The sequence below is a fragment of the Copidosoma floridanum genome, unplaced genomic scaffold (genome assembly GCF_036245765.1).
Source record: "Copidosoma floridanum isolate Cflo_tuat_1 unplaced genomic scaffold, Cflo_Japanese_pri ptg000006l, whole genome shotgun sequence".
In the NCBI taxonomy this organism is placed as follows: domain Eukaryota; kingdom Metazoa; phylum Arthropoda; class Insecta; order Hymenoptera; family Encyrtidae; genus Copidosoma; species Copidosoma floridanum.
This window is the reverse complement of record NW_028321883.1, coordinates 11,580,805-11,593,356: the sequence shown is the minus strand read 5'-3', so window position 1 is coordinate 11,593,356 and position 12,552 is coordinate 11,580,805. Positions and strand designations below refer to the sequence as shown.

The 12,552-nt window shown below is 37.4% G+C and overlaps 1 protein-coding gene across 1 annotated transcript; it reads left to right on the top strand.

Moving 5' to 3' along the window:
* The first annotated feature begins 655 nt into the window (after positions 1–655).
* LOC111643990 (uncharacterized) lies at positions 656–11,838 on the top strand. Its single transcript, XM_089598713.1, has 4 exons — positions 656–1,502; positions 1,737–2,513; positions 7,129–7,244; positions 11,662–11,838. The coding sequence occupies exons 1-4, from the start codon at positions 656–658 to the stop codon at positions 11,836–11,838; spliced, it is 1,917 nt and encodes a 638-aa protein (XP_089454839.1).
* Positions 11,839–12,552: the final 714 nt, after the last annotated feature.

Below are 12,552 nucleotides of genomic sequence, written 5' to 3'. Positions count from 1 at the left end.
GTTTTAATGACCAGTTAGATGCAGGCCCCAACTTACTGCAGTCGCTTCCCGGAGTGTTACTGAGATTTTGGCAATATGCGGTCGCGTGTAAATCAGACATACGCGATATGTTCATGCGGGTGTATATTCGGCCCGAGGATAGGAGCGCGTTGAGATTTTTGTGGAGAGGAGCATCACGAGACAAGAACCCTCACACTTACGAAATGACTCGATTAGTGTTTGGCGCTAAGTCATCTCCGTGTAGCGCACACTTCATGAAAGACACAAACGCGCAGCGCTTCGAGACGACCAAGCCAGAGGCGGCGCGTAGCATTATAAAAAACTCTCACGTCGACGACTTCCTCGTGAGTAGACAGAGTGAAGAACAACTAGAAGCGTTTGTCGAGGACGTAGTGCGAATTAACCAGCAGGATAATTTTAAATGCACGGCTGGGCATGCAACGAGGTGATGAGGGTAGGTGAGCCGCAGGGAACAACGTCGGCGCGACAGGAGCGAGCCATCGTATTGTGCGATAAAGCCGCGGAACGCGTACTCGGTATGTACTGGGACCCGAAAGTAGACACGTTAGGGTTTAACGTAGGACTGACACATGTTCCTGCAAGTATTCTACAGGGATGTGTCTGACCTACGAAGCGCAAATATCTCCGTTTTATAATGTCGGTGTACGACCCGCTCGGCCTGCTCGGACCGTACACCATTAGTTCAAAATTGATCCGGCAAGCAATCTGGCGTAGTGGGATCGGATGGGACGAACCCCTTCGCGACAAAAAGGATGAGGCGTGGCGTGAGTGGCTAGACACGATGAAAAAGTTAAACTCTTTGCGCGTATCAAGGTGTATAACCCCTAAGGGGCGAGATATTAAAGAAGCGCAGATACACGTGTTCTGCGACGCTAGCACACGCGCTTTCGCGGCATGTGCTTATCTCCGATGCGAGACGACGGGAGGATGCATGAGTGTTACATTATTAATGGCAAAATTCCGCGTCGCGCCGGACAAACCACATTCAGTGCCAAGGTTAGAGTTGCAGGCCGCAGTGCTGGCGTCGCGGCTCTTAAACACTGTGAGTTCCGAGATGGAAATTCCCTATTCTTGTGCGTACCTCTGGTCCGACTCGCGTACGGTGCTGCACTGGATCCAGAGGGATCCACGGGTTAGACAGGCTTTCGTGGCTCAACGTTTAGGCGAAATCTCCGAAAGAACCGCAAACGTGAAGTGGAAGTGCGTACCTACCAAGGAAAACCCGGCGGACGCAGCCACGCGCGGGAAGCAGTTAAGTGAGAGCGAAGAGAAGCGATGGTTCCAAGGACCCGACTTTTTGGTACTACCTGAAACTCAGTGGCCGACCGCGCGAGAATTGATGCATAAAGAAAGAGAGGTATTAGAAAGGGCAGAGCGACGACCGGAGAGAGTTGCGCTAGTGGTAGGTAGTTCGAATTATGTGCCTTTTGTAGCTCGCGTTTTTGGCTGGGAGGGGCATTTACTCGCGGCGCAAAGAGTGCGTAGGGCGTACATGCATTCGAAACAATTAAAGGTAGCGCGCGTAGCTCGAAACAAGGGACAAGAGCTATTGTAGCAAGCTCAGACGGAAGATCAAGATCTAGCGTGACAGTTAGACGAGGAATATATCCTACGAGCAGCACAAGGGGATAGTTTCGCACGGGAACGTCAGGCGCTTGCAAAGGGGCAAAAGATTCCAGTTGGCAGTAAATTAACCCCATTTTTGCCGTTCTTAGATGACCGTGGTTTAATTAGAATTAAGGGTCGTGTGACTTGCGTGGCGGGTGCCGAGTTTAATCATACTCCGATAGTGTTGGATGGGAAGCACAATACCGTTAGGGCTATCGTGCGGAAGCTGCATTGCCGCTGGCAACATGGTAATTACGAAACAGTCGTGAACGAGCTGTTGCAACGGTACGTCGTCTTTGGAGCAAGGCCCGCGCTGAGAGCCGTCTGCAACCAGTGTTTGATTTGCAAGGTGCGACGTGATCGTCCACAGCAGCTACTAATGGCTGCCTTGCCTGAAGGAAGGCTGGCGTATCAGCAGCGCCCGTTCATCACAAGCTCGATGATTATGGCGTTACAGCGAATGGCAGCGCGGCGAGGCTGTCCGGCGGTGATTTATAGCGACAACGGGACCAACTTCCGCGGCGCGTGCACGGAGCTTCAGACGGAATTAGCTCGCTTAGACAGGCAGCGACAAAAGGAGTATGCATTAAAAAACGGCACACGCTGGGTCTTCAACCCACCCGAAGCGCCCCATATGGGCAGCTCCTGGGAAAGATTGGTTAGATCGGTGAAAGTTGCGCTTCACGCGACGCTTAAGGACGAGGTGCCTTCCGAGGAAGTTCTGTGCACGGTGCTCGCCGAAGCGGAACATGTAGTGAGCTCGCATCCTCTTACGCACGTATCGGTGCATCCTGGGGACGGGAAAGCGCTTACTCCCAATTACTTCCTCATAGAAACAGCGAGCGGTTCGGTGAATTTGGCCGCCTATAGTTTACCTCGTCAATGTACGCGTAAGGATTGGGAGTACGCACGTGCCCTCGCAGACTTATACTGGCAGCGGTGGCTGCGTGAATACGCACACACCTTGCAAGCACGGCCAAAATGGCAAAATTTAACAGATACGGTCGCATGCGGCGACTTAGTGATGATTATCAATGAACAAGCGCCAAGAAATACGTGGCGAAAAGGCACCATTGTTGAGACTTACCCCGGTACGGATGGCACTGTGCGTGCAGCAAAGGTTCGGTCGAATGAAAGCGAGTATGTTCGCGCAACGTATAAACTCATTGTACTATTTCGAGAGAAAGTACAAGCAGGTGCGACTGCTTGTACGGTGGGGAGTGTTGCGGACAGAGCCGCTGTCCTGATGTAAGGAGTGGGAGATGCAGGCATGTGTCTGGTCCGATATGAATAGAACTTGTTTTGTGACCACTGGATGTTCTGGTGTATTTTATTTACTATATAAGTAAGCGACTGATTGGGACCACTCGAGTGACCGTATGAGGTCGGTAATTATTTCACGGTGGTGGAGTGCCGATTAGGGGCGGAGCTGTATCTCCGCTTGCCTTCACGCCCAAATTTGTAACCACGAGATCCCGCTCCTTGGGAGTTAATGAAATGTGGATCAAACTTTCAGGGAGGTAGTTAATGTGATCTACCTTAGTCCTTCAGGCGAATGGTACTCTGCCCCGGAATATACGGATTGACGAGTAGAGGATGTCAAGACTAAAACGGTCACAGTCGGTCGCTGACCGTCGCGAAATATTGCTCGCACGGCCTTGTTCATACTTATAAGTTATATCGCTGAAATGTACAAATATATTTAGGCTTCATGTAAACCGGACGTCAGCGCTCCCAAAAGTGGCAGGCAAACCAGCGCGAAATTCAAATACAAGAAAAAAATATACAAAATCAGTAATAAATAATTTTCCAATTAGTATGCTTAAAAATAATAACTAATTCAAACTAACGTATTTACAATAGAAAAATAATTTTAAAGTCATTATTTTAGCGAGAATCATTGATTTGCTGTGACGTCTTTTAATCCTAAATTTTTCAGTATTTTAAGTCGATTTAGTGCCTTTGAAGTATCAGTGCGTATATAAAATGGTAATTAATAAAACTGTAAGCAATGAATTTGCACAATTATTTAGTTAATAACTACTTTAGCATGGTAAAAAGTCTGAACGCATCGTAGTGTACCTATATAGGTGCATCTAAGAAATTCTGTTTTCATTGGTGCTGAAAGGTTGGCAGCACTTCGATAGCTAGCAGACCGATAAAATGCGTCATGTAGATATATATACTGCAGTGTCAAACAGCCTTAATGTTGACACAAACATACTTAAGTATAGTTCAGTTGGTGATAAGTAAATACTGAACTATGCAGTATTATAATTATTTAGTTATTAATATCCATACAAAAGTGTGCGCTCTTAGATATACTCAACTGAATGTGAATGTGGGCTGTAGGTATACAATAGGTGTCAGATAAGTACACTTTACATCATTATTGTTTATCTTTTAGGTGTGAATGTATACTTTGTTGTGCCTTTTTTCACTTTCAGGTGTTATCTTACATCTGTGAAACAAAACTCAATGTTTCCTGCTGAGTGCCTGGCCTCATTGCATTCAAAAACATAAGCATCTTTTTTTGCAAAGACCAATCAACCATGCAAATTTTACAGCACAGTTGAAAGTTATTTATATTGAATGGTTATAGGTAGGTATCTATCATCCTTCACCACATTCAGTCAATTAGTTTTATTAATTCCCAGGAAAAACCAAATTATGATTTTGATTGTGAAGTACAATAAAAATAAAATTGTTCTGTATTACTTCTTATAGGTTAACAACTTCATCTGTCATACACTTGCTATTTAAGATTCAGAGTGTTGCTAAAGATTTCAGCTTATCGAAGTGAAATCTATTCTATTACTATTCATTCATTATTTTTAGTGCAAGAGATAACTCATACATTATTAATATCAGTGTATAAAATACATGCAAACGTTCATTAAGAATAATATTTAAAAATATGTCAATTTCATAATATTTATTCATAATCCATAGTGTTTCATAGTATGCGATGCATCAAATTTCAACTTGAGAATAATTAATCATTGGTTACATCAGTTTCAGCTTTATTGTAATATAACATTACTCGATGGATGGCACATTTAATTCTAAGTGAGTAAACAGGACAATCATAATGTGGTGCTCTTGTCGTTGCACTATAGGTATATAATATATGCCAGCTGTTGCTGCTCAGCCAAAAATGTACAGCTGTTAAATATTTGTCGCTATAATTACCTTAAGTTGTAAATTGGTAATGTAGACTGAGATGTGTCAGATATGTATACCTTTCATAAGTATAAAAATCAGATGATAATCGTGTAAAAATCAAGTAGATATCAGGTGAATTTCATGCCAAAAAGTAAGGTGATTATCATCTGACGTTCAGCAACCGGGCATTATGATCGTGATTGAAACTACGAACCCAATAGAGCCGCAGTTGCTCCTCTATAGTTGTTACTAAAATAAAAAGGTTATTTAGAGGATAGTACTTTGTTTTTAATTGTAGTATTAAATTTCAAAAATTGACAAGATTATTTTTTGTTGCATACATGTGTTTAGCAAATTAATCTGAAAATATATATTACACATATTTACTGATGTACTAGTAGTTAACGTAGTCACATTTTTTTCGTTTAAATATTAAAAACCCGTATGTTTTTCAATTATATTACTTAACTTCACAAACAATACATAACTAGTTTTTTCTACGTTAATCTTGATTTTATAGTACTTCATTGTTCACATACGTTTTGGCTAGTTTTTCTATTAGCTCAGCGATAGCCCTTCGTTTTTTTTTATGGTATCTCCATCAAACCACTTACTTAAATTTTTAATAGATAAAGAGCAGTTGCTTATCGGAAGCTATGAAAAAGAAATACAATTAATAAGCACGTCCAACAGCATTATTTCACAACAAGATTGCTCACCTTAAAAAATTCTTTAACGTACTGCAGAACGTACAGACCGCAATCAGTTCCATTGGATTGTTGTGGTACTGTTGGTATTACAACATCATACTGAAATACTTCATAATCATCACTTCCCACTTTTGCTACATATTCATACCTCAAATAATCTTTTATTATTGACACTGCATTGGATTTGTCGGTTGAACTAATGGAGTCGAAAACAAGTATAATTGGCCTAGAAAAACAAAACTAATGTATTTATCCACACAATGTTATGTAGTTTTTGTAATTTTTAGTACGGTTCTCTTAATGGTCCATCGGGCCCAGGCATACCCCCATTTTTTTTTTTTTTTTTGTATTACTTTCTGTTTACAGCTACTTTCACTAATTGGTCTGTCTTATTTTTGTTGGAAACCCCCATAAAATTCGGTATGCCAAATCATTGTAGGTAAATATAGATATGTTACTTGCCATCAGAATTTGTAACATATTAATCCCGCGTAACAGTTGCATTTGATAAACCAATATTATAGGAGACTACATAGATAGGACATTACAATACGTTGGAATATCATAGCGTTTATTTAAATTTATCCTTTCTTTAAAAGAATCCTCTTTTTTTCAAAAAAGATTTTCACATGACTCAAGCCTTCTATTCGTTGATGTTGTTGTTGTTGTTACTTATTTAGCAGTTGGGTACCTATTGGACTCCGTTATGCCACATTTCATGTTTGTTTTTTGAGTATTTAATTTTGGGACCGTTTTCATTACTGGTTAACAACGGCACGGTCTTACACCGATGAACTAGGAGCTCACGGCAAAAAGGGAAATTTGAAGAAAAAACCCCACAAAGGTACCGCAAGTGGACGGAGCGGGGAATCGAACCCAAGCTCTCCAGGTGGAAAGTAAGCACTCTACCACTGAGCCAATGCGAGCTCTCTTTTATTCGTATGCTTAGGCTCATTTTGAGCGGGTAAATTCAAAAGTTCGATTTTGAAAAAAAAAAATTGTATTTTGCATGTTGAATAAAAATTGAAATTATCCGTTTAGTCAGATTAATAAACTGAAATTTAATCATTTCATTTGGATTAAATAATTGTTAAATATATGTATAAATAAAAGTTGTTGGTTGGCGCGCGGACCCCCTAGTTACTTTAAGAATGCAAAACATGAGACCACTGTCTAAACTGTTTATTACGTCTTATAAAATATATTTGTTATTTTAATGACGATTTATCACAAAAAATAAAAAACATAGTTTATGTGTATACCTCGTATACACATGATTTTTAATCATTTCATGAGTAAATATGACAGCGTTTTTCATAAGAAAAAATGTTTAAATAAAATTGAATTAATTTTACAATCGTAGAAGTACAGTAAAATCTTGATAAAAGTAAGAGCCAATTTAAAATTTCATGTAAAAGTAGCCATCTTAAATTTTTCGTTGACGAAAACGCAAACTAAGATTTAGATAGAAGAAAGCATTAGGCCACTTTATTTTTACAAAGAGCTAACTCCAATTTGGATACAAAATATCGCTGAATTATAGACATTTTTTGTAGTAACAATACCATGCAATCTTTCAATATAGTAAATTTTTCTTTTATTGTGATTGCAAATTGCATTCCAGCACTATCATTACAATCTGACATTTGGGTGTTTACTACACCCTCGGTAGAAAAACCAGTGTTCGCCACCTTAAGCGCCATCCAACCGAGGCTACCATCAGGCTACCATACGGTTAGGGTAAGTTTAGATGGAATCTGGGAGTCTGCCAAACTGGCATTGAAGCTCATAAGAGTGAGAGAGAGGTTAGATGTGGTCACGTGATGCACCTCTTCCTCACTCTTATGAGCTTCAATGCCAGTTTGGCAGACTCCCAGACTCCATCTAAACGCACCCTTCGTAGCCGCGAAATAGTCCCGGTGGTTATGGCTCTTCTGTGACCAAAACTACTATTTCTCCATGTGAGCGCCTTTTTTTCCAAATATGAGTTAGTACTTCTTCAAACCATTATTTACCTGAGCTATCGGTATATACACAAAATTATTTAATTTCTATTGACGCATGTGATCCATTCTACGAAAACTGCATAATCTACAATTTCGCAAGGATACATGAGATGTTTAAGCGATACGGGCACTTTATTTTTGTTTTGGGGAGACTGAATGTACAAATTCGCGAGCTCATAGTACTGGCTTAACACCATCCAAGTCTTGGATACGATTTTTTTAGATCTCAAAAATGCATGAGAATGTTGTTTACGTTGATAATTTTGAGATCATATGTCACAGAAACATTAAAAAATTTGCATTTTGATTCCAGGCAGAAAACATCCCTTGATTCTTTAATAAAAATTTCAGATCGATATCTCTTTGCACTACGTTGTATGGACTAGGACATGAAATAAACCATTTTTGGTAGAATGATCCATATAAAACACTTTTTTTACTATACCTCTTTCGTTCGGTTTTGCAATTCATGCGGTCTCCATGTTGAGTTTCTTTCGTTAAATACGGAAAACATATTATAACAACGTACCAATGAAACCTGGAAGATGATATGTACATTAATTGCATTTTAATGTTGTAAATGTATAATGACTGTTAATTTGGTAAAATTATTACTTCTCATTAACTGGAATGATAATAAAATCTTTCTCAAATAAATTAACATTTTTGGTCCACTTTTTAACACCTTCGTGCCTACGTTTTGATTCATTTATGTCACAGCCGTAAGACTCAAGAGGACTCTTAAGCCTTGTGTAAAAGTGTGAAAAACATGTAAACAAAGTGTAAACACGTGCGTTCGATTCTTATCATTAAGTGACACCACCTCCCACATCAGGTAAGATAGGTAAAAATCAATTATTATGTCGTTTAAAAATCTATCATCCAACAAGCGCTTATAGTCCTCTGTGCCAATCAATGTACCACCCTTGGTTGGAGCTGGCGGATACACCAATTGACTACGACATAAAACATAAACTTTATATTATATAAATCTATACACTTTAATCACAATTTACATGTAGACCAGTAAGCATCTGTATTGGCTTAGCCATTTTGAGTCGGAGCTCAAATTTTTACGGGAATACCTCCGAAATGTTGGTAGAAACCAGAATTGCGATATGCTCCCACCCCAAAAGTTGTGCTACGCTCGGTATAAACAATATAGTGAAAAATGTGTCGTTTTGACCCCTATTTTTTGGCCATTTAGGCCAAATATCTAGGAAAATATCGCGTCTACGTGAAAAATGAAGAGAAACAAAATTGTTTGTGAGAAAATTTCCTATCGGCAATATTTTTTTGCAATAAAAATATTTAAACAATTTATTACAATAATTTCTAAACATGTTACTGTTTAGTTTTTATAATTTATCAAGATTGTTAATGTTGTTTGAGAAAAAAAAAATTTGTATCCAGCGTAAAACGCTAAATTTCCAGCTCATTTATAATTGTTAATTAATTAAGAAATATTGTTAATATATTACGCAAATACAAATATCACAGTTGAACTTGTTGTTGAATGCTCCCCCAGATTAAAAAAAAAAACGTTCAAATCCGTTCATTAGAAGCCGAGATTTTGTCAATTTTGAAGCGCGCGTTCGTTTTAAGATTGCTGGTTCACTTTTGAAGCGAGGTCTGATGGTCGCCCCCCACCACCACGTCACAGCAATTTTTTTCGCAATAGGATCAACTGAATTGCGCATTTATCGTTAAATAACAATATATTTCAGCATGCCTAATGTTAATTAGTAAAGTACTGGACAAAACGAGGGCATTCGTTCTGAAATCAGTTGGATAGCTGCTATTGTTTATTGTTAAACTTGAGTTGACTTTGACTAGCTATATCTTAGGAACAGATTAACGAATTTCAATTTTTTTTTTTTTTTTTTTTGGGAGAAGCGTCTTGCCAAATACTATCATCCTACAAAATTTAAATCCAAAAACTGGGAAATTCACGAAGATATTCAATTTGTTTATAAGCAAAAAAATGATAGCAAATTTAAAAAAAATTCTGTACGCTCTCCTAACTATCCGATTTTAATTTTTCAAAATGGATTTGAAAGGTCTAATGATCTACTATACGTTAAAAAATCAGCAATTTGTGGAATTTGTTTTTTAACCTTTAGCAACATTTTCAAAATTTCGATATTTTTCGGAGATACCTAAATTGCAAAATTATTGTGCAAAAACAAAAAACAATACCGAGCTGGTTTTTGCGCCACTATTCTTATTAAAACTTGAAGTTTTCCTGACAGTATTTTCAAGCGAATATAATGTTGTCTTCAAGTTTGTTTTCCAACTTTTCCACATTGCACTTTTTTTCGTTTTTTTTTTTTTTTTAATTTCAGATTTTTTGCAACAAAAAAATTTTTTTTTCAATTTTTAAAATCCTTATCCGATAGGAAATTTTCTCACGAACAATTTTGTTAATCTTCATTTTTCACGTAGACGCGATATTTCCCAAGATATTTGGCCTAAATGGCCAAAAAATAGGGGTCAAAACGACACATTTTTCACTATATTGTTTATACCGAGCGTAGCACAACTTTTGGGGTGGGAGCATATCGCAATTCTGGTTTCTACCAACATTTCGGAGGTATTCCCGTAAAAATTTGAGCTCCGACTCAACATGGCAAATCAAGCCAGTTTCTAACAGATGCTTACTGGTCTAATGACTGTTCCTGTAGGTTGCATCTTGACCTGAATCAAAGAAGTAAATCATAAAATAAACCTTAATCAATATGGTAATTACAAGTCTATTTCATTAACAAATCTGCTAGGACACGTTAAGTTATGTTACAATAAAGATCAATATCGAAAAACTTGATTTTGTTAATTATAAAATTCTTGTTCCGTATCAAACACGATTATCAATGATGAAATCCACCTTTAACACTGTGGATGTGCTGGTGACTGTTACGCTAGCGCAATTCCACAAACAGTAACATTTATAAATAATATATTACGTGAATGAGGACAACAGTGCTGATCCTGTACTCTTCGATTCCGTATTGATGTTTTCAAATTCGTCAGCATCTACTTGCATATACTGTGAAGAAATGTAATGTACAGTTAAAAAATTATTTGTATTTCAATTGTTATTTAGTGTTTTTACTAAATTTTAGCTTCATTCTAAAATATGGTTTATAGTTTGATACTTTCTACAATTAGCTAATTTATTCTTAAACAGATATTTATATGAAACATAAATATTGTATTAATTGCGATTTTTTTGGAGAATTGTATTTTCTACCCTGCAGTCTCCGTATTCACTTTGCAATTTATTTTTGACTTATGGTTTGTAAAATTATTAGACTTGCAAAGGAGACAATAACAGATAAAATTGAAAGAGTTGCGTATTTCAATGTTCTCAGTATTTGATATTTTTTAATTTTGCTGAATTTTATTCAGGGGTGGATTCACAAACGGTAATAACTATTCAAAATTAATTAATTTACTAATTACATTAATTTAATGAACTCATCTAAACGGAATATGAATTCATTATAAATTTATAAACTCAACAACTTATCTCCTAACAGTAGATAGTCCTAATAGAAGTATTCAAGAATTCATTAAGTATTAACAAATTAAGTTATATAAATATAACTAAATATTTGGAGAAAAAAAATGCAGCCACCGAATCTCGACCACAGTACCACATTTGAACAAGAAAGGACTACAAACATGGGTGTGAATAATTTTTTCCGGTTCATCACTGATTCAGCCCGGTCTATTATGCTCTCATGTTTGGGAGAACACCTCCCCCAAATGATACCGTGACTGTCCCAACCGTGAGGAAAGTAGATATATCATGACCATGGAGCGATACTGAACCAACTTTTGGGATGGCATCATTGCTGTAAAGTGTTCTTAAGAGCGTGATTACATTATTCAGTACATTGTAAGTACAACAGACCAAAATTATTTTGTAATTGATCGTTCTACAATTTTAGGTCAGTAGGAGAGAACACTACAGCTACGGAAAAACAAAATTACAGCCCTCAATACTACTATAAATGGAGTTATAAATTTTTCAAAATCAAAGCGGTAACCATCGTTTTTGCTATTGTCAAGGCAATTCATCGGCCGATTGAGCTACACAAGAGATCATTTTTTTAAATACATGATTATTTTATGGAAATCGCGGCAAGTTCGAGGAGCGACGTGAGAAAACTCGACCGTGCGAGCCAGGCAAATGTTCGCAAAGTCGAACGGGACTAAAGCCCCGATTCAACTTCCACGCCGAGGCGAACCTCGACACTGGAGGACGAAACATTGCCAGGTGCATCGGGAGTCATACCAGCTATACTTTACAAGCGACCACGTGACAACAACCACTGAGCAGATGTGCCATTTAACTACTAGTAGCGATCAATGTTCAGCTGTGCCATCACTAGCACACACTTCACATGATTATTTTATATATACATGCATTTCTGTATGAATATCTATTGTGTTCTACCAACTTGTCGCAATTTATTTGTAGTACTGTTAGACCTGTAGAATTAGACGATTTTAACAGGAATTCACAAATAATTCGGTTCAGTTAACCATAAGTAAAAAAAGGTGCATTCAGTAGTAAGGAATGTACCTCTGCGATTCCTCCAAAAATAAATAAACAGAACATTGTTTCAACATCACTTTTCTGTCAAAAAATCGTAAAATTCCTGGTTGTTTTAAAATAAAAACAAGACAGAAGGAGAATACTTTTTTTTTGAAGTGTCTGTTTTGTAGCCCATTCAAAACCGGTTAATTGAGGCCTCAGTTAAGTAAAATTCATCCATTGGTCATTTAAATAATCACCGACAATCATCAAAATTTTCAAAAATTTAAATTATTTTTTAATTTTAAACAAAAAATGCTAAACTCTTGAAACTTTAATAAAATATGTATCCCAATACCTTTAACTAAAAAAAAAAAAAAAATTTTGTCAGAAAATGTTTAGTTGTTTTTGAGAAATTCTATTTATTTATTAAAAAGGTCCCAAATGTTTGATACAAAAGGAGCCTTTTCCCGTTATCAAAAACAATTCAACCAGGGCT